We start from the raw sequence: 27,691 nt of genomic DNA, 5'->3' as shown, positions 1-27,691 counted from the left end.
ATTTTCAGTGGTTTTTCTCATTTACAATCAGCAGAGAGACTTAAGTTGGGAAAAAAGACTTGAGGTATGGAACAAAGCAAGATGGATTCTGAGAAGCAATTGTATAAGGATGATGAACATGTTATATAAAAAATGTTTAAACGTTTGTTGAAATTTGAAATGTAAGAAGAACTAGTTAAATAATGCAGGATTAAATGAGCAAAAAGTGTTGGTTATACAGATGGAACAGTGGGAACATATACGTACAGGCAAAAGGGTTAAAATACATACTGTGCTATGTTCTAAAATAGAATTTTTACAAAATGATGTACCATTGATATTTAACTCCTGAGAAATTATTTAGAATGTATAAAAATGTTCCAAATATTTGTTGAAAATGTCAAGAACACGAAGGGACACTTTATCATGCTTGGTGTATGTTCAAAAAGCTAAAAAATACTTGATACAAATACACAAATTGATAAAGAGGATTTTGAAAGTTAATATTCAGCTGAAACAAAAACTCTTCCTGTTGGGACTAATGGATGATATATAACCAGAAAAAGAATATGGAATATTATTTCAATATATGCTCACTGTGGCGAGATTTTTATATGCATAAAGATGGAAGATTATTATTATTATTATTATTATTATTATTATTATTATTATTTTGTATCCCCCACTCTGGGCAGCTTCCAACAAAAATTAAAAATACATTAAAATGTCACACATTAAAAACTTCCCTGGACAGGGCTGCCTTCAGATGTCTTCTAAATGTCAGGTAGTTTATCTCTTTGACATCTGATGGGAGGGCGTTCCACAGTGCGGGCACCACTACCGACTATGGAAGAATGGTTATTGGAATCAATGGCTTTGGCTGAGATGGCCAAGTTGATGTGTTTAATTGGAGAAAAATCATTGTTGATTAATAATTAGAAACCCCTTGTGGTCTTTTTGTACAAAAAGGAAAATGAGCTTTAGTATGAAGACTGAAAAAAGGTTGGCTTATGGAAAGAAGAAGAGTTGGAATTCTATTACGGAGCAAGGGTTTTGCATAAGTCTATAAAGCTGATAGTCATAGACCCACAAGTCTTTTCTTTTTCATTTTTTCCCTTCTTTAGTTTTTATGTAAAAAACTAAAATGCTTGGCGTTTGATGTTAACATTTGTATATTACTTTTTTGTTTTTCTTTTCAAACTTTAATAAAAAAAACTTTTTTTAAAAAAATAACCTCAGCTAGGATTTGGCCAATGTGGTATCCTTCACATGGGGCTGGACTGCAACTCTCCCAGTCCTGACCACTGGCTATGCTGCCTGGGCTGTCTCTGATCTAACCTGTCCACTAGATTTAAAGCAGATAACATCCATGAGCTGGATGACATTAATGTTATTAGCAACATAAAGAATGGGATTTCTTTTCTTTTCAAAGGTACGGCAGCAATACACAGAAAGCATTATAAAGAATCATAGGATTGTAGAGTTGGAAGAGACCCAAGGGTCATCTAGTCCAACCCTAACCAAAACATACCGGTAAGTAAATCAAGGTTTATATATATGCAAGTAATTATGTATATGCAATTTTCTTGGTTTTTGAAACAGACATTCTCAGATAAATGTGCAAAGGAGATTTACGCAGTAAATCAAACATTTAAGAGAAATCCAAAATCCACAGTCGGGCAATACTTTTATTAGGACAAACGAAAACTATTGCTCAACTGTAGATTTGAGTGGTTTTTTTTGTTGCTCTTCAAGAGAAATGGAAAAGTGGAAGTACTTCTCAAAAACGCAGTGCTCTAATTTATTAATGACACATACATATAGCAACTATAGATGAACATTATTTTATTATTAATGGTGGCTCCTATTTACCTGGGAGTAAGTGCCATTGAATTCAGTAGGGCTTACTTCTGAATAGACATAGTTAGACTTCTGCTGTCAGGTTACAGAGACCTGCCGTGAATAGCTGTAATGGTCAAATTTAGGGATGAATTAAAAGTTGCTGGTTGTACAGTACAACTGACGATAGAAACCCCGTTTTGATGGAATGAGGCTTCAGGTATTTCCGCCCTCTCCTCCACTACCTCTGCCCTCACTACGGTTCTCGAGAAGGGACAATTTTTTTCTTACGAGAAATTGAATATTCGAGGAGAGGGGACTTGAGGCCGAAAAGAACATTCATTGGGTGCTCGCCGGCCAATTACATTCGGAGGCTGTGAACCAATAGGAAGGGAAAGGGAAACTCCTCCCTTGCCAACTGGCAGAGAAAAGAGGCGCGGCGCCGCCCCGCGGCCGAGGGCGCGAGCCTTCAACGGTCACTCTACGAGGGAGGGGGCGTGGCAACAATGGAGAAGGTGGAGCGTCGTGAGCCTTTTTCTTTTCACCCGCGTGCAACGGTCGTTGCGCGTGCGCAGTGAGCGGCGGGAGGTCTAAGGCTCCGCTTTCCCGGAGTTGTCTGGGGAGATTTCGTCGTCGTCTGCTCTTATCCGAGTTGTGAACGGATGTGTTTTACCTCAGCACTCGCTCAAAGGGACCTTTGTTCGCGGATCCGTCATTTGTACGCTAGAGGTAAAATAATAATAATAAATAACTTTCCTCTTTGTGGGTTTAGCCCTGACCCCATTTAATTCGCCGCTCAGAAACCCTGAAATACTGTATAGTCTTCGGTATAAACAACCACGGCTTTACCCGAAACCGGGATGGAGGGAGAGGTAGTGAGGAGATAGGTGTCCCTCTGTGCCCTCAGATAGGCACTATTTAGCCTTAAAATACACTCATAACTCCCCCCTAAAATACCATTGCTGGATTTCTCCCCCTCCCCTTTGGTGGCTCTTTGAAGGAAAGATGCTCTTCATGTACACATGATGCGGACTGAGAGGATTCTAAATAAGTCATAGGCTAGAAACTCAAAACCAGGCTTACTTGAAAGTGAACTCCATCAAAATGGATAGACCACTTAATGATTCTTCTGCCCATTGTAGTAATTGCAATGTGCTTTGCTAGATGCTGAATGCTTTTTAGTTGTATTTTTATTCATTCTTTTGTTTTATATTGTATTTTATTGTGTTGCAATTTGCATTCCATAGAACTCAAATTGTAATTTAATGCAAGAAATAGAAGCAATAAAAATACAATTGAAAATCGAAATGAATATTTAATGTGGACATGCCATGGACTACATGAACGAAGCTTGTAGGCCACTGCTGGGCCACAGACCACGGTACAGGGAACCTATGCCATAAGGTGCATTTCTTGGTATTTGCACTGAAGACGTGAGTCCAGCTGAGTGCAGTAGGACTTATTTCCAGGTAGGTTCCAAACATGTAGAATTGCAGCCGCAATTAGAAGCAATATATATTTAGAGGCTGCAGTTGGGTAATGCCTTTATTGTGTCCAACCAAAATGCCACAAAAATGGAAAGCTTTTGAGATCTATAGAAATCTTGATTGGGCAGGATGTTACACAAAATAGGGGGTGGTTAGCTGAGGAAAAATAATAAGCAAAAAATCAGAAAAACTACCCTGGATGTTCACTATAAGATCTGCTTGTAGTTAATGTCTAAATTGGAGATTACAAGATGAGTCCCTCACAGATGCTGAGATACTAGCTTACACACTTGGGGTTTTGGGATGGAGAAGGAAAAAATGGCTGCTGCCCCCATTTCTTTGAAAAAAACAATGCCTAGCCTGTAAACCTGTTCTTTCCCACACACTTCAAATGAAACCACAAGTTCCTGCTCAGGTAAAGAGCAGAGATAAAAAGAAATGTGGCATTCTTTATTTTGGCAAACCCAGAAGTTAATTTTGGCAGATGCATTAGGTGACAGGCAATTTAAGTGTGCTACATGACTGCTACCTTCTTAATATGCACAATGGCTGTAATCCTATTCACACATTTGGGATTAGGTCCTATGAAATTTAACAGGACTTTCAAATAAACATGCACAGCATTGGTAATGCAAAGGTTTTGTTTTGTTTTTAACTTCCCAGGTCAGGGAACAGGATAAAAGTATTATACATGTGCTTTTAAAATGTGTAAATAAAACATGTTTTGGCAAAAATATGGATGATCTTCTATATATCACACATAACATAAGTCGTATGAGAGTGGCTCAAAGGCATTGTTCCAGATTTTGCATGAATATGCCCCACAGAGAACTGTTGAACTCTTGCCGCTGTTGAATATTGTTGGGAATGAATGTAAAAGCCATTAGGTGTGTATTCTAGCCATTAAATCAGAACTAAAAGGATTGTGTTATGTCTTCATTCATTTATTAGACTTAGTCACTTGTCACCTGAAGGTCTGCAAGTGACTTACAGCAAAAAAAATAAAAATACAGTACATAATACCTTAGAAGGGTGAAGTGGGGGAGGCAGTGTGACTAACTCAACATACAAGAATTAAGCCTGATCTTACACCCTTTCTCTCTTCATAGCATACTACCGTTGATTTTTTTTTTTAGAGCCTGCCTGTTTGTCTGTATACCTTGTACACATACTGTAGTGATATCTTTATACCATACACAAGAGAATGAGAATATGCTCTGGAGATCTGTCTATAGATATAGAAGAGTGATTGGCTAGATACAGTCTTGTAAATTTGATATTTATCTAAAATTCCAGATAGATAACTTTGGTCATAGTTCCAAGCATGGCTGCCTTTGGGGACACCCTAACTGAGACCTCCTCCTCGAACAGAACTGATGGTAAGTTTCCATTTTTAAGTTCCAATACAAAGCCTTTACATACTGGGTTACTGTTCCTTCTCATATTATTGCACACTTTTTCAGATGAGACAGTGGCAGAATTGAATCTGTATTTAGGATTGGTAATGAACTGAATGAGGACCAATAAACTGAAGTTCAGTCCTGACTATTGGACTATTGCAGTGTGTTGTATGTGGGACTCACTTGAAGACTGTTCACAAACTGCCTTGGATTGGCTGCAAGGATCAGATGTTGCCATTTTAAAAACTACTCCACTTGCTAGTAGCCTGTTTTCTGAACATAATTCAAAGTGCTGGCTGTTGCCTGTAAAACCCTAAATATGTATGATCTGACTTGTTGAAGGATTGCTTTCTCCTACACATGGCGGTCTGATATTTAATGTTAATTTCCAGAGTATTTAATGTTAATTTCTCTGAGTACTACTCCTCCCATGAGAGGCTAGGCAGCTGGTGATAACCTGCATTTGAAGAACTTTTCCTAGATAATTATCCTGGCACCAAATTTGTTTCTTTTTCTGGTGGCATGTGTTCTCTGTTGTCCAGAACATGCAGGCTATAAACTGGCTGATATTAATTGCTGGTTTTGCCTTCACTCTCTGTTTTATCAATATATTATTTTATTCTATTTTAATAAGTTGTTTTTTGCTGCTCTGAGTATATTAGCTGAAGAATGGATACGGATTTTGAAAATAAATAAATAGGTGTCCACAGTCTGGTTGACTTTTTATCTCCCTTTTCTGAGACTTTATGTCAACCAGGAAACAGATCAGCTTCTTGCTGCACATGGTCTTTTAAGTTCCTTTGAACTGAAATTTGTTTCCATTTTAGGAAATTTCAAAGGTTACAGAGCTAATGGCTTTGGGGACTTCTGACTGTAGAAAAATTATCCATGATGTGACTGTGTACCGTATAAGGAAACTTGATATGCCCTTTAGCTTATCTTAGCAGTGGGCAACTTTGCATATAAAACTTTCCCTACACAGATATACATTAGTATGGGATGTGGGGGAAGGCATTTGCTTAGTGCATGCTATGTGTGATGTTAATGAAACATCTGTTTTGCTGTTTATATATGCAGCAATTGAAAAGTAATTTGTTGGTACCCTGTCACATATGCAGTGTCCATTTCTTTTTTTGCACTGTATGAAGTTGGTTTAGAAGGTAGACTACACCCTAAATACATTTCAGAGTGTCCAGCTGTAACTGCATCCTACAAACTTCAGGCACTCAGACTCCCTTGGTAAGGAAGCAAGCACTTGCCTCATCACTTCAAGATCCAAATTGCTGGCACTGAACTAAAGACTTGTTAACCAGTGTCCCGGGAAGGAGAGCAAGCACTTCTTCATGAGGTGCCTGGGAGAAGCAGTTCTGGTGGGAGAAAGGATATGACTTGCTCCATCTTTTCCTGGTTGCTGTGGGTGCCTTCTCTTTCCCTGTCATCCACATCTGTGGCTGTGCCCCATGTCTACTTCCCTCTTTTCATCTCTCATAAGGAGTTCTTATGGAGATGTTGCATAGCCTGCATATGTGCATTGCCTTCCAGCACCATTCTACACTCTTGAGGGGTAAATGCCATGTGCGAAGTAGGCCACCAAGGTGAGTGGGTTAGCTGAGATGTGAATTTTCCTATGCAAATATTCTCTGGGCACATCCAGATGCCCCTAATTTAAGAGACAGCATGTGTGCCTTTAGTTTTCCAGGGCGTCTTAAATAACTTTTCCCAGCACTTCTGCATTCTGCAAATAAGAAATGCTAGAAATCTAATGCAGGATCTCATACATGCAGAGTCATGCTCTGTTCTATTCTTAATAAAACTTGTTTCCTAGTGCCAATATTCTGATTAGTAGATAGTCTTCACATCTTCATATGATTGGCTTAATAAATACTAAACAACATTGTGTTGCCCTCCTGTTTTTGAAATGTGTCTAGCTCTTGCATAATCAAATTTCAGTTCTTGGAGGAGTTATCAGCTGACCAATTCTTCTGACATACTTCATATTGGCATCTTGTCAGTAGATGCTTAACCATGCCATGCATAGCATCAATCCTGTGATAATCAAACTAGGGCCCTGCATTCCCCTTCATATCAGCATTTGGGTATTGCAAACATGTGGCAATATGAGATCAACAGGAAAGAAGCTGTAGCCCAGAGAGACAAACTTTTAAATTGTATTTTTGCTGACTTAAATTCATGCAAAGGTACCCAAGAATATGGAGAGGAATAAATATTGTTTGTCAATATGGTGCCTTGCTGTTTGGTTGAACTGCTGTTGTTTTTCCTGTATTGAAACCTGAGAGTTGCTAAGAATAACTTCACACTTCCATCTAGTCAGATCTGGTACTTCTGCGTCAGTATTTTCAGCATTTGTACAGCCTTATTCTGTACAGCTGTTGGGGAGAATCAAAGCTTATTTTGGGGGGAAGCTAATGCCAAACAGGGCAGCAATTGCTTCACTTTTCTAGGAGGTGTTCCAATCTACTGCTGCTTTAGGGTAGTCGCCAACTTCACTTGACGTATCCGGCAGCAAATGAGAATTGCCGTGCTGTGGGTTGGGAATGTAATCAAGAGCTCAGTTCCTCGGTCCTGAGTAAGTGTTAGCATTTTATAAAGCCACACTTCAATATGTTTTTTATGAGCAGCTAGAAAGTTCCACTTTTCTTTTAAGATCTCATTTGATCAAATGAATGTTAGTCTGGTTGCATATTCACATTTCAATTGTGTCCAGAGGCTGATTTAAATAAGCTAGGAAATATAGCTATTGTTTATAAGAAAATGGCTTTTCCTTTTTATCATATACTGTAGAAGCTCTGCTGCAATGTGTGAGGTGCCTAGCTGCGTAGTGTACAGATAAGCTACACTTCTCTAAAGTGTAATGTTTTGAGCCTAATCTACCAGTTGTTTTTCTTTTCCCAGCATTCTGCAGTTCCAGTGACGGTTCTTCATTTCAGCCCATCAAAACGCAAGTGGCCATCCCTACAGCTCATGTCATGCCTTCCATGCTAGATAGGTCTTCTTGTTCAGTGGGTGAATCAAGCATACTTCGGACCACCCTGACTTCCTCTCTGCCAGGCTCTTCAAGTAGCACAGGAGGGCTGATGTCCAACCATGATCCTGATACTCTGAGGCACTCCCAGGTGTTTCACAGGAACCCTGTTCATCTTCATCAAACTTCAGTGGAAAATGGCTGTAACCAATCCTCTTTCCTTGCTCCTGACCAAACAAGTGTGGAATGTGCTCAGAAACCCATTAGATTGGCTGCTGAACTCACGTTTAACCAATCTCCTCTTCTGGATAAGCAGTCTGCTGGTCCTTGGTCCCAGCTTCAAATGTGTAATTCAGATACTGCTGTTACTGGCCTAGAAAAAGACCCATGCAAAGTGCTGCTAGATGTTAAACCAGCAACAGAAACCAACAGAGTCTGTGAAAAGCAGGTACCCTTGGGGCTTAATCCTGCTACTATGTACCCCAGCCCAACAGCTGCTCAGTCTCAGCTGTGGAAGCAGGAAACTTGCACACTACATCAGCATGAGAATTGTGCGCTTAGTGCCTGGAATCAGCACTTGGACCGTGTTCGCCTGCAATTGGAGCAGATTCAGGTAGAAGGTCTTTTTGAAACAATCTGCTTTAGTTTAAGAGAGTGTGTGGACACAACAAGAGTTTAAAGTTAAATAGAACTTTTAGCCCTTATTCACAGTTGCATATAAACAGAGTTATTCCATTGCATGTTTGTTTTTCTGAAATATATATGTTTCCACTTTCTATTTATGTGTTAGTCTTTCCCCTCTAAATTGTTTTCTGCTTTAATCTCTATGATAGTGGTTTAATAGAAATAAAATATACAGTTTTCAGTGACTAATGCTGTTGTATGAATTTGTCTGGTGAAAGAGTACAAGGTAATATGCTTCCTTGACTAACGATTAATGAGGGTGGAATTGATAATCATTAGTATTGTCTATGTGGTGCTTTAGTTTACAGGGAGAGGTGGCACTGTGCCATTTTTCAAGGAGAAGTTTCTGAAAAAATGGGCAGCCCATGGGTATGCATAGGGAGAAATCCTGTATCTGGTTTTTAAGGGGTTTAGGGATTCTCCAAAGTGCATATTCCAGCCTTGTTTTTCCAAATGTTGTTGCTATATATCATGAGTTCTTTTTGACTGTGTATGGAAAAAAATGCAGACAAGTAACAGTTAGCAAAATGACTGTGATTCATTTTGCCTTTTTGAAAACTTTGTCATAAAATCCACACTCTTCTAGTGAGATGAAACCATCTTTGTTTAGTGACTTAGACCAAATCCCCTCCATTCCCTGCAGAAAGGGAACTTTCATGGTTGGTCCAGTGTATCATATCTCTGTAACACACAGAGTGATCTAAAATTACTGAGTGCAGTTCTTTATGGAGCTATTTTTTTCATAGTGTTTTGATGTTGGTCTGGAATAGCTGGGTGTAAGATGAGTCTTCTATGTATTGGTGCATGGAAGTGAATAGCCTCTTAAAAGTTGTGTCTGAGCTGAACCTAATGCCTTATTTCTGTCTGACCCTCATGATTCCAGCTGCAAAACAAAGCTCCTTGCTACCATCCCTTGGGGAGCAGTACTTCACTGCACACTATTGATCAAGCCCAGTGGGTTGGTATTGTAAATTCAAATGAGAACCTGCTCAGGGAGAAAGAAATCCTCATTGACAGGTAGGAAATGGAAATAATCTTCTAGATTTCCAACTATCAAGTCTTGAGACTGTCGCTCAGTTAGCATGTAATTAACATGTAACACTAAGCCATACTATGGTTTAGCATGAATGAGCAAACATGGGGGTTCTGACATTTAAGTTGTCACACTAAGCTGTGACTTGGTTTAGTGTTATATTCAAACCTGGGCTCATGTTTTGTCTCACTTTCAGACAACACATATTTATTGTTTAAATTGAGGGATGACAATGGAAGGTAGCCTCATCCCCAGTTACCTTTTCCCTTTCCATTACTCTCCCTCCCCCACCTTTGCTTCCTGTCTTTAGATTATAAGCAGGCATTGGTAAATGCCATTTAAAAACTTGTATAAAGTCCATCCTACTGAATAAAACTTCTTGTTTTCTGAATACCTGACTTTGCAAATGTAAATATGTGTGTTGGGGTTATTCCTTTTTTGAAGGCAAAGGCAACACATTTCACAGCTGGAGCAGAAAGTACGAGAAAGTGAGCTGCAAGTCCACAATGCTCTCCTGAGCCATCCTGCTGCTTATGGGGACTTGTATCTGCTCAGAATACAGGTAAGTACCATCAATTCATGGCTGGTGTGGCTTGAAGATTCTATTTCCTTCATTTTTCTGAAGTAAGAGCTACAGAAATAATGCTTGGGTGAAGAAGGTTGGATTAGGGAAATGCCATACTAGTCATCTACCATTTCAGGATCTTCTGAAGCTCTGGATCTGACAGTATCCACCATACCATTGGTCTTTTTTCTTTTTGCAATTGCTGCTTTCTGGGGGTGCAATATTTGGTGTGGATTTTGAGAATGCTTGGAAGCTAGTATGATCCTCATTAACTCTTTTGCAGGAAATGCAGCGGGAGAACATATTCTTACGAGCTCAGTTTACTGAAAAAACAGAATCTCTTACTAAGGAAAAGATTGAATTGGAGAGGAAACTGGCTGCTTTAGAAGCAAGTGTAAAACAGATCCAGGAGGCCCATAAGGAGACTATACAGAAGCATACAGTGGAGCTGAAGAAACAAGATGAAAGGGTGAGCTGTCTCTATTAATACAACAGGTGTCTCCCTGTTTCCACTAAGATACTTGGTTACAAAAGGAAAACAGTACATGGGCCCATGGTATATGCAGAGTGTTTTGCTTCTAATTATGGACATTGCAGGTAGTAAGAATAAACTATCACAAAATATGCAAGGAATGTTGGTATACAGAATCCTCCCCCTCATGCATTTTGGGGTTAAGGCAAGAGTACAACAGCTTCTTGCATGTGAGTTTATATTGAAGGATTGACTCTTGAGCAAAAAAACCTAGTCCTTGGCTCTTCTGGCATCTAAACCTGGAGTCTTGATACAGTTCTTGCTTCCTGATCTTGCATCATGTAGCATTGCTTTTGGAAATTGGTTTCTGTGTTGAAGATCAGTAATGTGAGTTAGAAATACAGTGGTACCTCGGGTTACAGATGCTTCAGGTTACAGACTCCGCTAACCCAGAAATATTACCTTGGGTTAAGAACTTTGCTTCAGGATGAGAACAGAAATCGTGCAGCGGCGGCGCAGCAGCAGCAGGAGGCCCCATTAGCTAAAATGGTGCTTCAGGTTAAGAACAGTTTCAGGTTAAGTACGGACCTCCGGAACGAATTAAGTACTTAACCTGAGGTACCACTGTAGTACTGTTTCATTAGTAACAATGAATGAATGTAATTGCAATACATTTATTAGGCAAGCTTAGCAAATTCAAAGTTTATTTACTAAATATAAATAAAATAAACATGTTAAACAATTTTGCTCTCTGGGGCATCAGAATTCCTCTCCACCAAAACCCCACATCAGCGTTGAAGATTCTACATAATGAAATGCAATGGGCAGAAAGCTGAGCACATCAAGATTTTTCCAAAACGGTGGCACCAGTACTGGACTGGGTTTCTCTGAGCATCCAAATCCTACGGTTTTTCAATATGTAGCTTTAACTGTGCTCTGCATGTAAAATGTGTTGCATTCTTCATCAGCATGTCTTAAGGAGAATATTTTTTTTACTTAGGTGACACAACTTATCCCCTGACATCATGTTGCTGCTTTTGTGTAGCCTGGAGTGAGATTAGCCTGCTCTGTGTGATAGCCCATTCTGTCTTGAAGTACTCTGCTTGAATGAAGTCTCTAATGTATATTTTATTTGTTGCTTGTAGGTTAAAATAGTGTTTGCCCCTCAAAGCTGATACATGCACTCACTCAATGAGTGAAAAACAGTCCTCTAAGAAAGCCCCTACTTTTGTTCTTTGTTTGTGCAGGTAAAGGCAAGAGATAAACATATTGAGCACCTGAAAAAGAAGTGCCAAAAAGAATTTGAGCAGAACCGTGAGAAACAGCAGAGAATTGAGACTCTGGAGCGTTACGTTGCTGACCTTCCAATGTTGGAAGATCATAAGAAACTCCACTATCAGGTATATTGGTATCTCCTGGATACAGCTGCACTTGTGCCAGGTCTTTGCATCTAACTGAGTGTGCATGGCTGGCTGGAATGGCAATCTGTTTTCAGGAAGCGAAATATTCTGATCTATTCAAATTGCTTGGAACTGTAAGAAGATGTGGGAGACATATGCTTTGCGTGAAAGAAAAACTGCTAGGAAAGAATTCTGTTGGTTCTGAAGTGCTCTCTCTCTCTCTACTTTCTAGTTAAAAGAATCTCAGCAGGCAACTACAGCTTTGCAGGAATCAGTGACCACTCTTGAGAAAGAGCTTGCAGATGTTCGTGCCAATTGTAGAGAGAAGGAGCTGCACCTAGAAATGCAGAAACACAAAGAAATGGAACTGCTTTCTACCATGCGCAGGTAATGCTCTTGGGAACTGTGAGTGAAGAAACAGAACAAAATAAGAGAATGTTATTTGGTGTGGTCTCAAAGTCTTATATTGTATAGTGCTTGTGGTGGAACTTCCCTATAATGCATTTCTATCAGGGATGCAGTGAGAGACAATATGATAGTACAAGCCTCGAGAATGAGGGTGGGGGCAAGAGGTGGGAATAGCTGTAGAAGAGTAAACTTGAGTAGCGGTCGAGTGGGAAAGAGATCGTGTTCAGCTTGCTGTGTAGCTGCACAACATTCAGTTTTTAAAACTTTAAAAGTGAGTAACGGAGCTTGGGGGCAAAGAGTGGACTCTGGAGTTAGCGTGATGCTTGAGAGAGAAAAATGGACAATGGAGGAGCAGACACCACAGGAGCTGAGTATATGGGTATTGGCCAAATCTGCCTTGGGTGCCTTGGCATAAAGGCAGTATATAAATGCAATAGAGAGATAGATAAATAAATAAAATAGTTGGCTATAGGCATGTAGTGAGCTTGCTATTAAAAGTGTGTCATATCAGTTTTGTCTTCCAAATTATGGTAAACATTCTGGCTTCAGAATCAAGAGGAGATAATTTGGCACTGGGCTTTGGGCTGCTTTTAAAACATTCGTAGCATGTGATGGAGGCAGATCCATTTTGTTTAAACTACCCAGTTGTGTGGAAGAGGGGTGTGTTTTGAATGATTAACAGTAAAGGGAGTTTACAGTGGGGGTGGGGAGACACAGTCCTTCCTCCTGCCCATGAATCTGTTCCCCATCCCCAGCGTTTGTCTCATCAACTGAGTCTCCTTGCTTGGGATATATTTTTTTTTAAATTGTAGCTGTTTATATTCTGTCTCTGGGGATACAAATCCTCCCAATGTGAATCACAATTACCATCAAAATCCATTGACAGAATCACAATAAACAATATAAAAACATAAATAATCAGAATTCTTCCCACAATGCCTTGTATTTGGGGAGTTGACAGTCCAGTCCAGTTGGAGCAGGCTCCAAGGCCTGCTGCCTCTCCTGGGATCCAGTGAAGGCAGGGTGAACAGGTTTAGGGAACTTGCCATGCTGATTATGTAAGGCTGTCAATTTCTTCTCATGTTGGATGAGGGGTAGGGAAGAGCTACAAGACAGTGTTTGGCTTTTTTGTTCTTTCACAGAAAAATGTGGCCTTGTCTCCTTAACACAAATGTGACAAGAATGTCTTTAAAATGTGTTTTTTGTTACTTAAAATGTATGCTTTTGGAGCAGAGTAGGATTTCTACTTTGTCAATATGGGATCAAGGGGTGGCTGTAGTTCAGATTGAGTATTATGAAATCCATCTTCAAGGGGTGAACTTGTTGAGGTCATTCCATTTAGCATTGGCATCTTGTTTCTTAGTTTACAAGATAAAATGCAGCGTGGGAAGAATTCAGCAACAGACGACACTGCCCAGGAGTTGGAGAAAGAGAAAGAAGAAAAATTTTCTCTGCAAAATGAATGTGATCTCCTTAGGAAGGTAACCTACTCCCAGTGGGGAATTGGTGGTTATTGTGGATCTCATATTCTCTGGCAATTGGATCATATTCTTTGTGCAGTCCCACATATGGGTTCTGTATCTGCTAAGATAGACATCTATTTTAGATAGGTTGTGCTAAGCTCAGTGATTAACATCACACCCCTACCTCTAGGTAAGCAACCTTGCTATTCTCCTATTTGTGAAACTGCACAGAGATAACAAAGAATAACAAAACAGCTTGGATTGTCATTCACTGAGGCGTCATTGTGTGCTTGCACCCTTCTTCATCACTGCAAATGCCATTAAGACCTGCAGTCACTTGAGTACTTCTTGTATAGTCCCTGCAACAGTATGTTAGGAACTGAGCAGGAAGGCGGGAGCCATGTCTCCAGGATATGCACTGTGAGGGTTGGGAACAGGCTTCCCATCAAAATTGTTATTGTCTAGTTCTAGAAAGCTCCAAAAATTGTTTCATGCAGGCACAGAATAGGGCTGGGCAATATCTGGTTTTCAATATCACCAGCAAAACATCGCAATATTTTGATATATCACGATGTTTGAAATAAGGGTGGAACTACATAGAGGTGAATGTGGTAATGCCCTGGCAACTGGTACTATGTACGGGTCTAACTCCAAAACTGATAAATTTTTACTTACCTTTAACATGTTGTTAAAACTGTTATGTTATAGTACTACTGTACAGATAATGTTTAATTAGCACATTTTCTCTAAAATTAAAGCTGTAGAAGTAATTTAGTAGCATAGATATCAAAGGTATGGTGAGATAATGTTTCCTGAAAAATTGATTACATTACTAAACAAGAAAAAAAAACAATTCACAATCACAGTCACACTTTTAGATATTCAAATATATTTCACTATTGAGTCTTAGTTGAATGTGTGCATCTCACAACACAGTTGTTTGATTGTTTAACAAAATTTATATTTTTAATGCCAGGGGAATTTCCATTTCTTTTATAAACCAGGCCAAACCAGAAAGAATGTATAAAATTTTACAAAATAAAAAATTATTAAACAAACATAAATATTTTTGCAAGGAAAATTTGATGCATTTAATTATATGAAGATTTACTCAATGATAGCGTGCTTCAACTTTACCATTACAAATTTCTGGAGAATATATTAATGTTCATATATTAATTTGTTATTACTAAGAACAAATTTGTGAGAAACCAAAGGGGCAAGAGGAGGATTGAGAAGAGTTCTAGGGTAGGGAGAGGGTCTGGAGGAGAAAATGAGGAGCATAATGAGGGAGAGACAGAGACAATTGAGCATACACACAAACCAACAAGAAGCACATGCAGATGGGGAAAAGAGGGAAGTGGCCAGAGCAGCGTGTTTTTGTTTTTCTTTTTTACTATTACCCCAGTTTATATTTTTATGTGAGAACAGGAGGAGGAAAGGGGCTCCAGATTCCAGAAGCCATGCCTTCTACCTAAGCCACCTACCAGCCCGGTGCCTGCCTTTCAGCAAGAGACTGGCATCTCTAAGGAAGTTCCCGCTTGCAGGCTGTTGAGCTCCACCTGCTCAGGACACAGAGCAGTCAGGCGACGTTAGGCTGCACACTCACTCACACACCTGATACCTCCAAGGATGATTTTTGCCTGCTGTTGAGGAGGCAGGCAGGGGAGACGGAGAGCTAAGGCAGAGAGTTACCCTGCAGTTCACACACAATTTCTCAAAAAGCGATTTTTGCCTCAGCCTGCTGCTGCCGCTGCTATAGGAGGCACAGAAGAGCATCTGAGGCAGAGTTAGCTATAGTAACGGCTGCACAGGACAGGAAGAAGCATCGGCTTCCTGAGTTTTGCAGTGTTGTGCTTTTTGACTATTGCACACAAGCGCACACACAATTTACGATATATTGCCAGATATTTTTTTAAAAAAATGGTTATCACAATTTGCTCTTTATATCGATATAAGACAATATATTGATATATTGCCTGACCCTAGCGCAGAACTCGTATGTGACTGCACAGATGACCATGTGAGGAACCATGGTTACAGATAAGCATCTGAAGAGGGAAGAGTTTAAATAATGAAATCTTAAGATCAACAATCTAGTACTTCCTGCAAGTATGGTCCTGAATTAGTGGTGTATTGCTGTGAATAGTTATATTTGAGGACGAATAATCTCTTCTGAAGAGTCCACAAATGATTTGGGGTTGAGAGTAAGATCAGAATGTAATCTCTCTAATTGCAAATATGGGGTCATACACAGTATTGCAGTGCTCATAAATGCATTTGTTAAAGCAATAAATCTTCAGTTTTTATTATTTTGCTAAGAGTACATCTAAGGGTGCTAATAAATACATGGGAAGGTTTTCATCTTTTTCAGATTGTGGATAATCAGAAGAAGAAGATGAATCGGTTATCTTCAGAAGTAAAGGTGAGTTCAGATTGAAGGATTGGATATATGGTTCATGTATCCAAATCATCAACAGGATAATCAGAGCTTGTTTGTTCTTGTATTCCAGGACCTAGAGAATCGGATTGCTCAGGAGGAAGACACAGGTCAAGCTCTCAAAGTGGAAGCACTGAGGCAGGAGAATGTAATGCAACAACTGCGCATAGCAGTGAAAGAGGTAGTCTCCCTTTTAAATATTGGCATCTGTTAAACAGATTAACCAGCCAAACAACTATGTAGTAGGATCTCCATTCCTAGTCCCTCCCTCCCTCCCTCCCTTTTTTGCTTTAGAGCACCTTGATTGCCTAATAAGTGTGTTTTACTTCTCAGATTTGTAGCCTTATTTGAATCCTCCTTCCCTTTGATTTGTTATACCCATATAGAAATAGTGTTTAGTGTTTTTGGTGCTCCTAGGGCTGTACAGCAATTTGTAGCTTGCGACGGCTTTTGGTTACAAAAGCATAATATCAAGTAGCTCAGGATCTAGTATCTCTTTTATTCCCACCTCCCCAGTAATTATGGTTAGAATTGATATCACACAGTGACCTCTGATATTTTATAACAACATTAGAAAGTGGGTGCTGCCGCCAATCTGAAGGTTTCCAAAATAGAAGACATACTGTAGAATTGCAGTCTCACACTAGGGGGTGATAGAGATCTTCTCTAATGCTCCAGCTTCTCTTCCCCATTCCTTTTTAGCTTTCTGTACAGAACCAGGAACTGATGGAAAAAAATCTGACTCTTCAGGAGCACCTCCGGCAGATTGAGTCGGGTCAGCTACTGTCTGATGAAACAGCCCACCTTATTCAAGAGCTGCATAGAGAGCTAGCCAGCTGCCTGCAGGACCTGCAGTCTGTCTATAGCGTTGTTACGCAAAGGGCTCAAGGAAAGGATCCCAACTTGTCTTTATTGTTGGGGATTTGCAGTAAGTAAAACTGAGTTTTTTCAGCAGCTAGTAGTAGAGGAATATTCTTTCTTTGGGGCTCTGAAGATGTAATGCTTCTCCTGTTTTATTGGTTGCCTGTTGATAGGATAAGGGTTGCCAACACTTTCTAGGTCTGTGGGCATATTTGGCGTTTTGAGATAGGTCAGTGGGCAAAGTGATGTCTCTCCTCACTCCCCTGGGTCATTCTGCTCCCACAGTGGACAGAGGAGCACACACAAATTCCTTGTTTTTTCATGAGGTCTATGTAAAACTGAGATCCAGTAGAACTGAAACAGCCTCATGAATTTGCCTGATTTTACACAGAGCTCTCTAAAAGCATATTCAAAGTAAAGCTTACATTGGTAGCCTGTGCAGTAAAAGTAAAAAAAGCCTAGGGAACTGAAAAAAGAAATGCAAGAGAGGGTATCTCACTTCCTCCACCCTTGCCTCCTAATGACAAAGGTTATGGAGAGTATTGGGGGGCACTAGGGAAAGTCTGTAGGAAAGTCTGTAGGAAAAGAGTGTCATGGTGCCCCCATTTTGGCAGCTTGGGGTTTTATGCTGAGGATATCTTGTAAATTGTTTTGCTGACATCAAAATCATCCAGTAATGTTTGCTTCACTTGCAATACCATTTTAGAATCACTAGACCATTGACATTCAACACTTCTCAGTATACTTTCTTAACCATTTGGATACATACCCAAATGTGTATTAATAATAGTGAGAGCTAGAATGTGCTTTAAAAGGGGGGGGGGGAATAAATCTGTTTCTAGCCTTAAATGGGATATCTGCAATCCCTGAATATTACCTCACTCATCTATAACTTTGTTCTCCAATATCACAGCTGTGCACTGTTCAGTTAAAGAAAAGGATGACTTACAGAAACCGGGCATGATAGCGAAGAAGCTGGAGGATGTAAAACAATTGCGCAAAGAGATTGAAGATTTACGGACTGCTATTTCTGACAGATATGCACAGGATATGGGAGATAACTGTATCACGCAATGAAGGCAAAATGATGGGACCCAAGGACTAAGATTCCACATCCATGAAAGCTGCTATAGGGTGGGATTTTCCAAAGCTCCTTCAATATATTATACTTGCGATTTGATGCCAAGTGGAGCGTGTTTCCTGCACCAAGAAATCAAAGTGTTTCTCTAGCCAGGAAGGTTCTTTGAAGAAAATGTCTGTGTTTGGCATACACTTCCTTTTTATTTGCAATTGGTTAAGATTTTGGGCAGGCTACCAAATAGCTGGTCCTTCCAACTGTGAGTTCTCAGCAGTGACATAATTGCAGTTCCAGGGCTAGTTCATGCTTGCAATCACATGCCAGTAAATGCACCCTCTCTTCAGCTTGTAGCCTGCAATTTCATCAGGAAGTATGTGAATGGAGTAGTACATGGTTACAGCTGACAATCATTTCTGTGATTTTTGCAGCAGCACTTTTTCTAGATACCATAGTCATAGGAATCACTCTGGCTACTGTGTATTGCAGCTTACGCAAAAAAATATTAGTGCAATTGTGGACATGCACAAGACTGAGGAGCCACTATGTCATGTATAGAAACATTTAAATTGGTCTGGATAAAGATCTTCTGAAATTCTTCAGTATTCTGAACTGTTCTGGTTTAGAAAGGACCCCCAAAGAAGCAGGAGTACAATGTTGGGAGTTCTAAAAAGCCTTGATGCATTTACCCTCAAAAGCCTTATAAGTACAGCTGCTACCAAGGAGTCTGGTCTTAAAAGCCTTTATTAGTTCTACAAATGTCTAACTGGGGCAGGGGGGCTATAACCTACATCAGTAAAATGGCCTTTCACAGTGCCTGTTTTAATGGGTTAAAATGTTCCCATTCAAATGCACCTTTTAAACTGTTTTTGTATGTCTCTGTTCTTTACGCACATACTTACTATATATTCCAAAGTGTGGATTTTCATACTCGTGTGCCTTAATTCCTAGAAATAAACTGTCTGAGATCAGCTGCATTCTTATAGGTGTGTGGCTGTATTGCAGCATTTGGATTCTTTCCATCTATCATGTGGATCTGACTTGAGCAAAAATATTGAGATCCTTCACTGGTTAGTTATGACTAAACTGATCTGTACAAGTTATGGAATGTAGGTAGAGGAAGAGTTTTTGATTGCCCCTCATGTTTCAAAATAAAACATCACACCTCCAATTAGAACATTTAAGATCTTGGCAAGAAACCTATGCCTCTTTCTTTACACAGATGGGAACTTTATAACATGGAAGAATTTTCAGTCATGTAGCCCAGGTGTGTTACGCTCTTGGTGCAATGCATGTACTTCTTCTAAGGTTTATGAATACACATGGAATTGCCAACTTAACAAGCAGTTAACTGCAAACTTAACAAAGAGCATTTGTTGCCTCTTGCTGCTGTTCTCCCTACCTCCCTGGATATAACTGCAAGCGTACTTTTTAAAAATCTGCCTCAACATGCAATTGGCTGACTAACATCCCACCAGCAGTCCCTTTCTATGTATGCATTCTTAAAGTTCCTATCTCATCTAAAGTGGTGGGTTACATATCTCTGAATCCATCTGAGGTGCATTAAATCATTCATAAAGAACTGAGTAAACTAGTAATAAAGATGTATATGAGAGAGGAGGAGAGAGCATTGTGAAGTAGGAAGTGAGGAACTTGGTAACCATCTATCTAGGCTTCAGTGTGAAAAGGGTAGATTGAAAAGGGTGTATTGAACCTGCAGAAAGATGGGCACACACGACCCATCTCAAATGCCAAGATCTGTTTGTTGTTGAGAACAGATGATATAGAAATTGAATATTTTGTTCATAGTTTATTGCGGCTATAACTTCTTTCCAAGAGGAATCATTTTAAGCCTGCTGAAAAAATGGATTTAAAATGCAGCTTTAGGTTAGTGAATGGATTGATCAAGTACAGTCATACCTTGTTTTGCTACCAGGATCCATTCCGGAGCCCCAGCTGCTATCTGAAAAGGACGCAAGGCAAAGCGCCGCGTCTGCGTTTTTGCACATGCGCGAGTGGCAAACCTGGAAGTAACCCGTTCTGGTACTTCTGGGTTTCCTGCAGACGTTCGCCAAAGTGGACGCTAGACGAGGCAGACGTATTCGCAGAGGTATTACTGTACCAGGTTTGGAATCTGTTGTCAGCATGAAAGGCTGGAACATTCAGAGTTGTGTATTGGGACAAGAATATAGTTTTGTTGATGCTAGGCTGCTACACCAAAGAGCCTTAACCAACAAAATAATGAAAGTGCTGAATTTCTGACAGTTAATGGAAATGTGGCATTTACATGACATTCTTCCCACTGGCAACTGCTACCCCTGCCAAAGCTATTTCCTAATGAAGTGGGAGTTGTGTGACTCCAGCCAGTGAAGGGATAGTTGCTTTGTTGTCATGGCAAACTCACTGCAAAATACCAAAGGAAGAAAACATTATTATTATTATACTACAGGTTTACCGGAAAGAAAAATCTTGGTTATAATTTTAAAATATCTGAGTCACAGATTTTGATTTAGTACTTAAAGAAAGCTTACTTTGCCAGGCTACTTGGTACTTAGTATTTTGGTTACAAAATAAAGTGGAGTTTCTGCTTTTTAAAAAAGTGCCTTTATGCTGGACTGCTTTGAGTTTTACCTCTGCCACACTTGGCCTTCACCCTGCCTTACTACCCTCCCATTTCATGAGTAATAGACTAATCCAATTTGGCACTAATTTATTGTATCCATACCATTTTCTCTGTGAGGAACCTTTGGCCCTCCAGGTGTTACTGAAAGTACACCTTCCATCATCCCTGCCTGGTGGCCATGCTTGCTGGTCTAGGTAACGTTAACACAAGGAAATAACTTCAGGTGTTATTTTGTTGCTCAAGCAAACCCACATATCTGGTGTGGGTGTACAGAAATGTACATGCTGGCAGCGCTAGAGTTGTTATGTATGCAGGGGTAGTATTACACAGAAAACAAATTATTAGCTGAGTAAATACTAATATGTGTATGAATTCCGAGGCAAACTTGTTGCCATATTTTATGAATCATAAAAGGTGCTCTCTTTCTGAAAGCAGGGAGTGTCTCTTTCCACGATGGCGTTTGTCAGCTGGAATTTTTATGAGCACTTTTATCCCTGCTTGTAGAGTTCATTCTTCCTTGATTAACTGGGGAAGCTTTTTAAGTCGAGCTTTTTAAACCAATTAAACGTTTCTTCCTTACTGATAAAGGGCCGATACAATGTAGTTCATGGACCATAAACTATACTTCAGTGGAAAGTCCTGGTCGGTATTTTCAACTTTCTGCTGTCCAACAATGCACGGTCGATGGTGGTAAACCTCAGGCTGCGCGTTCTTTCCTCGAGAGCAAGTCTGCGCGCGAAGGGGCTTCCTTCCAAGTTAAGACTTCCAGGACCAGCTGCAAGTGGATCGTGAAAGATCTACAGAGACACACACTCCTCCTGAGAGCCTCTGAGCTGAGGCTCCGCGCCTCCTGAAGGAAAGCGACTCCCAACCTAATGCATGGGGACAACGAGCGACCCGCCTCCAAAGCATCGCCTGGCGGCCGGATCGCAGACTATCCGCCCCGCATGCCCGCGGCTGTAGACCCCATTGGCCTCCGCGATCACATGCTGGGCGGGGCTGGGAAGGAAGCAGATTCCCTCTCCACCCCTTTCCTCCGCTTCCTTCCAGGCACCCACCCAGCAGCCAAAGCAGAGAGGGAGCGGCGACAAAGCCCAGCATCATGGCCAGCCTCACGGTCTACAGCACCTCGGTGACAGGCTCCAGAGAGGTGAGTGGCGCGCCAGGGAAGGTGAGCTGCCTCGCCGAGCGGCTCGCTTCTCCCCCGCCCTCCTGGCACTCCGAGGCGGAGCTTTTCCGCCATCCCTCTGCAGCGTGCGCTCCCCTTTCTTGCTCCCTCTCCCTTCCCCGCCCCCATGCAGCTGGCTGCCTTTTCAACCCTCGCGTCCTCCCGCTTGAATTGAGCCCCCCGTTTCTTGCCCCCTCCCTTCTAGCTCCCTAGACGGGCTTCTCTTCCATTGGGGATTCTTCTCTATCCAGATGCTACAGTCATCTTGTTTTCTCCCCCAAACCCCGCGAATGATCTATGAGAAACCGGAGGGGAATCCAAACTGGGAGCCCCTCCAGTTCTCTGATGGCGGAACGAGCCAGAATGAGAGGTCCAGATCTCCCTTCCCATTTGAAAGAGGATTTCTCCCCGCAGCCTCTCGCAGCCCAGTGTCTTCCTTGAACAACACAACGCCAGGCTGATGGGAGTTGTAGTCCAGAACATCTGGAGGGGACCAGTTTTTTCTAGGGGTGGATCCTCCCTTCCAGATGCAGTCAGAAGCAGCAGCTCCCTCCCTCTTTAATTTCTGAAATGGCCCTGCCCTCTCCTCGATGCCTAGAATCCCGCCAGCGCTGGCATTTGTACATACTGGGCTTGGTCTGTATTTGGAGAAAAGTGAAACCTCACAAAGCATGGCTGGTCTCGCAATCCCTGCCTCTGGCTCTTTGTTTTGCATTGAGCAATATGAGCAGGCTGTGTTCCCATGTGTGACCTTCCCTATGTATCAAATCCCAGAACAGGGTGATTAATCTCCCATTCACCCCCCTCCCCCTTTGTGTGTTCTGCAGATCAAATCTCAGCAGAGCGAAGTGACCAGGATCTTGGATGGAAAGAACATCAAATACACCCTGGTGGATATCTCCCAGGATAACACCCTGCGGGACGAAATGAGGGCCAAATCGGGCAACCCAAAAGCCATCCCTCCCCAGATTTTCAATGGGGACCATTACTGTGGGGTGAGTGATTGGTGCAGAAAAAGTTATTTCGCTCCCTGGTCAAGGCTAGTAGTGAAGAGATGAGTTGGCTGTTCACAAGAGGTGTGACTGGTGTGCCCCCCCCCAGACAAATTCTAATATATAACTATAGATCTGAAACCGGTAAGACCATTCATATATTTAATGGCCTTCAAGAGGCCTTTAGTTTGAAGCCTTGAATGCAGACCAGACCTATGTGTACATATACATGTGTGAGTAGGCCTGTGTGCCTTAAAAGAGTAGGTCTGTTGCTTAAGTCAGGGGCCAAATGCAGCCCTCCAGGCCACACACACACACCCACACACCCACCGGTCCTTGGGACTTTCCCTACTTTACTGGGGATTGAACCTGGGACCTTCTGCATGCAAGACCAATGCTCTGACACTGAGCTATATGTGTAAACTTGTTGTTGCCCTGCCCATTTTTTCTTCTGGCCCTCAATCTGAAAAGATCACACGTACACACAAACACACACAAACGTGGCTTAATGAATGCCTACCCTGGTTTATGTACAAGGTTCTTTATGGCCCTATGCATGAGTTGCATTTACAGCTTTTAAAGGCAAGGCCTGCTTTGTCATTCTAGCCCATTCTGTCCATGGTTATGCCCTAGCAGGCTCTGGTGGCTGGTAGGATGGAAGGCAGGGAGACTAACACTAGGTGGGGCTAGAGACCAGTGACAGGCAGAGCCCCCACCCCATGTCTGGTTGTAAGTAAGAATGCGGCAGGCAGGCAGGTAGGGCTGGCTGAGGGCAGGCTGGGGTTGATGGGGTGATGCCCCATATGCCTGAATGGACCTAATTAGATTTGTGGGTAATGCATGTATAATGCTCAGGTGCGAGTTGGGTTATATGTGAGCCTCATGCTTTTTTTCAATTCATTGTAGTAAATGTTCACTGCAAAAATTACAAATGTAGTATATGAGCAGTGACGTCGTATTATTTTAGAGATTTGCAAGTTGACCAACATTTGAGCTTTTGGGCTCCTTCCCCCCAAATGGGCTTTTTTGAATGTCCCTTGGGTGAAAAGCCTACCCTGGCTATTTGTGAACACTTGTGTACTTAAAATGGCATTTGCTATTATTATGACATCCCTGGGGTGCTGCTCTTTTGAGGTGACATGCCGTTGCCATCTGACATCTAGGGAGCAAGCAAAGGTTCACGCCCTCCTTTTGCCATCAGCTGCTTGTTGCAAAGTGCTTCGGAATGTGTGACAATCAGCAGGTTAAGTCAGGAAATAAAAGTGAATCAGAGGCAATGTGCCTCTGCTGGGAATTACAAACGGAAAGAGTTGCTGTTGCACTTGGGTCTATTTGTAGCCATCCTGTAGCCATCTAGTTGACCAACCCCTTTTGAATCAGAGCTAGGCTAAACTGTGTTTTTTAATATTAAAACAAAACTTTGTTCTTGAGCCTCTTCTAGGTAGATATGTCAGTGGACTACTAACTGCCCTCCCTGTCTGGAATAGATCTTGGGATCATAAGGATCCTCTTTCTCTCCTCCCCATCTCGAGGATTCCCTGATATGACAGGGAAGCTGTGGCCCTCCAGAGGTTACTGAACCCAAGTTCCCATCAGCTCCAGCCAGCCTACTCAGTGGCCAGGGATGATGATAGCTGTATTTGCATTCCAAATGGACCCAACCTCCTAAGTCCTTGTCAGCCCTATCCTGGTCACAGGTTATCCAGCCTCAATAAATGGAAACAAGACTGATGCAGACAGTGCTTGGCTCTCCTTCATTGGAGGTGCCAGAGGACCATCTATCAGCCTGTGTTGTTCCATCCCAAGGCTATAATTCCCTGCCATGTTAACAACACCCAGAAGTGACAGATTCCAGATCAGAAGTCATTTCCTGTGTTACTTGTGAAAGCTCCCTTTGTAACACCCAGCTAACAGGAAGCCTTGTTTGGTGAAAAGGGGCTTTTCAGCCATGAGCCACCCATACGGATTGTGTCATATACATCATTAAATAAGCTTCACCCTCTCTGTCTGGGGACAGATTTCCAGTGTGGTACTTGGGCCAAGTTCTAAACGACTTTTATGCTTTAGGACTGGGGGGTGAGAGAGATTTGAAAGAGAGTTGCTTTCTGTTGGACGGTTTTTTGAAAACTCTGAAGCCAAGGTGCTTGATTCTGTGGTTATCCTCCCTCCGCAACCCTTGTTCCTGACCGCACACCAGTGCTCGCTTAGTCTCTGGGTCACTTCATCTGTTCTAAACTCTGTCTTTACAGACAGGAGGTGATGTCCATTGTTTATGGCAACCACTTTTTCCGAAACAAAATTTTAATAATGAGCCTCTGGTTAACTGTGGTCCCTACTCTTTCTGCTTCTGATGAGCCTCTTGAGTGAGCAGGTTGCAGAATGGAGCAAGCTAAATTTGGGAGCACAGAGGCTTCTTCGGTGGTTGGTGCAGAATTCCTCATACAACTCTCTTGACTTTTGTTTGAGTACTCGGTTCAAAGGCTTCCTGTGTCATGTTCCTGTGCCTTGATGAGAAAAGAGTTCTGTTGAGCTTCTTGCCCTAGTAGCAAGAAGCTCAACAACTGCACTATACATTTAAAGCAGTATCATATCACTTTAGACAGGTATGATGGCTCCCCCCCAAGAATCTTGGAAACTGTAATTTGTTAAGGGTGCAGAGTGTTGTTAGAAGACCCCCTTTCCCCTATGAGGGCCACAATTCCCAGAGTGGTTTAAGCATCAATCCCCTCCTCCCAGGGAACTCTGGGAATTGTAGTTCTGGGGAAATAGGTGGTCTAACAATTCTCAGCATCCTTAACCAACTACAGCTCCCAGGATTCTTTGGGGGAAGCCGTGACTATTCATAGTGGCATGAGACTTCTTTATAGTGCAGATGGGGCCTCCGAGGCTTCTAGCTTTCTATTACATATTGCCTTAATATTGACTCTGTATTTGAGTTTTGTTTCTTGCTTCTCCCATCCGGCAGGACTACGAACTGTTTGTGGAAGCAGTGGAACAGAAGACCCTGCAGGAGTTCCTCAAGCTAGCCTGAGCATGCTTTGTTCCTTGCCCCTTGACCCTCTGCCCTACCCCAAACCTGGACTTTGCATTCCAAATGGATCACTACCCAACCTCCTATGTCCTTGTCAGCCCTAGCCTGGCCCTGTGTGACCAGACACCTCTCCAGCTCCCTTTCATTGCCTGCTTCCCTCTCAGCATGGTCAAAAAGAAAAACACTTTGCACATTCCTTTGAATGCTGCTGGGCCTTGCTCCTTGTGCCTCTGTGGATGAGAAATCTACCAGTCAAGGACATCGGAAAGCAGAGCTTTCCCCAAACCTCCTCCCCCCACCCCTTGTGCCGAGCCTGCCCTTGAGAAAAGAACAAGGGGAGGCGTTGCCTCTTGTCTTATAACCAGTTGCAAATGCTGGCTTCCACACTTCCTCTTTCATTCCTACCCAGGAAATGAGAGCAGCAGCCGTCTGCTATAATTAATATTACTTTGTTATATACCAATGCAAAAGTACTGCACAAGATGATGCGCTGAAATTTCATTTTCTGACAGAGAGATGGGGTAGGGTTGTACGTGTGTCTTAAAAATTACTTCAGTGCAGCTCAGACTCTCCTAGGAAAAGCGGTTTCCAAGAGGATGGTGAGAGCAGATCTTGTATTCCATTAGTGTGTTCCCACCCCAACTCATATGGGACGTATATAGAATGCTAGGTCTGTTCTTGCATCAGCTGTTTCACACTTTTTCTTTTTTAAAAAAAATACAAAACTAGCTTTTTGCAAATATGGACCAAGTGCATTTTCAGGTTTTTTCCTTGCTAAAAGCAAAATTTGTAAAAATGGCCATCTCATTTGAGATGCTATTAAATGTTGCTAAAAACCTCAACTGTGGCTTTGTGTGTATCTTTAACTGGAAGATAAAAGTTGAGTACCATCCTGATTATTGATTCAGAAATCCATTTCCCAGCTCTCCTAATAGCTGGGTTGATCACATTTACTATACCTCAGCACAAAACGATTTGTTCCTGGACCAAGTGTTGGACAGGTGGCAGAGCCCTGTAGGCTATATTGGGACGGTTTGAGCACAGTTGCATCAAATACCCATAAATTTCTAAAATAGTATCCTTGCACCCTTCCTCAATAACTGAAGTGGATGTATCACAAAAGCGTAAATTGTAAAGACTTGTGCACTGAAGCCAGGATTGTTTTGCTGTGGATGTACGATGGGAGATGTGATATCACTGAATTGTTTCTAGTTACAGTCAGGTTGGCTCTAGGAAGGAGGCTTGGTTGAGATTTGTCTATTCAGTGGCAAGATTGATTCATTCATTGTGTGGGATTGCCTGCCAGTGAAAAGAATGCCATGCAGAAGGTGCTAGTAGGGGAAAATGCACTTGATAGCGATCACCAAGAAGAGGCCCTTAACTCATCATGCACTACCTCTTTAAGTGGAGTTCCCCTCACCTCCCACAGAGGAAGGCAGTAAGCCGGTGTAAAATGGCAGCTTACTCATTTGAGCTCTTCTTAATTTGAGACTGCAAATGGGAACTGCAACAAAATGTTGCAGTGTGTGTGCCTTATGCTCAGGGTGCCAACCAGCCGGCATGCTCTCTTCTGGGATATGCCTTTCTGTTCCCACTTTCCCCAGGCTTTATGTTTTTTATTCTTCCCCATCAATCATTCAGCATTCAGTGCTCAGTACTCAAGAGTGGTTTAACAATTGATCCCTCTCCAGAGGGAAGGAACTCTGGAAGCTAGCCTTGTGAGGGGAATAGCAGCCTCCTAGTAACAAACCACAGTTCCCAGGATTCTTTAGGGGAAGCCCTGGCTGT

The 27,691-nt window shown here is 41.8% G+C and overlaps 2 protein-coding genes across 3 annotated transcripts; both read left to right on the top strand.

The window, feature by feature from the left end:
* Window positions 1-2,354: 2,354 nt before the first annotated feature.
* Window positions 2,355-19,060, top strand: CEP85 (centrosomal protein 85). Of its 2 annotated transcripts, XM_053398701.1 has the most exons (13): window positions 2,355-2,547; window positions 4,602-4,684; window positions 7,619-8,301; window positions 9,256-9,389; window positions 9,850-9,967; window positions 10,254-10,439; window positions 11,690-11,842; window positions 12,075-12,229; window positions 13,614-13,731; window positions 16,088-16,138; window positions 16,227-16,334; window positions 16,856-17,081; window positions 17,928-19,060. In XM_053398701.1, exons 2-13 carry the CDS (start codon window positions 4,630-4,632, stop codon window positions 18,089-18,091), a joined length of 2,151 nt encoding a protein of 716 aa, XP_053254676.1. In that variant the 5' UTR covers window positions 2,355-2,547; window positions 4,602-4,629; the 3' UTR covers window positions 18,092-19,060. The 2 variants fall into 2 exon arrangements, with proteins under 2 accessions (XP_053254676.1, XP_053254677.1); XM_053398702.1 differs by lacking the exons at window positions 2,355-2,547; window positions 4,602-4,684 and adding an exon at window positions 6,132-7,292.
* A 2,642-nt stretch (window positions 19,061-21,702) lies between these two features.
* On the top strand, window positions 21,703-26,745 carry SH3BGRL3 (SH3 domain binding glutamate rich protein like 3). Its single transcript, XM_053398707.1, has 3 exons — window positions 21,703-21,862; window positions 22,708-22,875; window positions 25,838-26,745. Exons 1-3 carry the CDS (start codon window positions 21,815-21,817, stop codon window positions 25,901-25,903), a joined length of 282 nt encoding a protein of 93 aa, XP_053254682.1. The 5' UTR covers window positions 21,703-21,814; the 3' UTR covers window positions 25,904-26,745.
* The last annotated feature ends 946 nt before the right edge of the window (window positions 26,746-27,691 follow it).

Source organism: Podarcis raffonei, chromosome 8 (genome assembly GCF_027172205.1).
Source record: "Podarcis raffonei isolate rPodRaf1 chromosome 8, rPodRaf1.pri, whole genome shotgun sequence".
NCBI classification, from domain to species: Eukaryota; Metazoa; Chordata; class Lepidosauria; order Squamata; family Lacertidae; genus Podarcis; species Podarcis raffonei.
The sequence above is the reverse complement of the archived record's forward strand: the minus strand, read 5'-3'. Positions and strand labels throughout refer to the sequence as shown.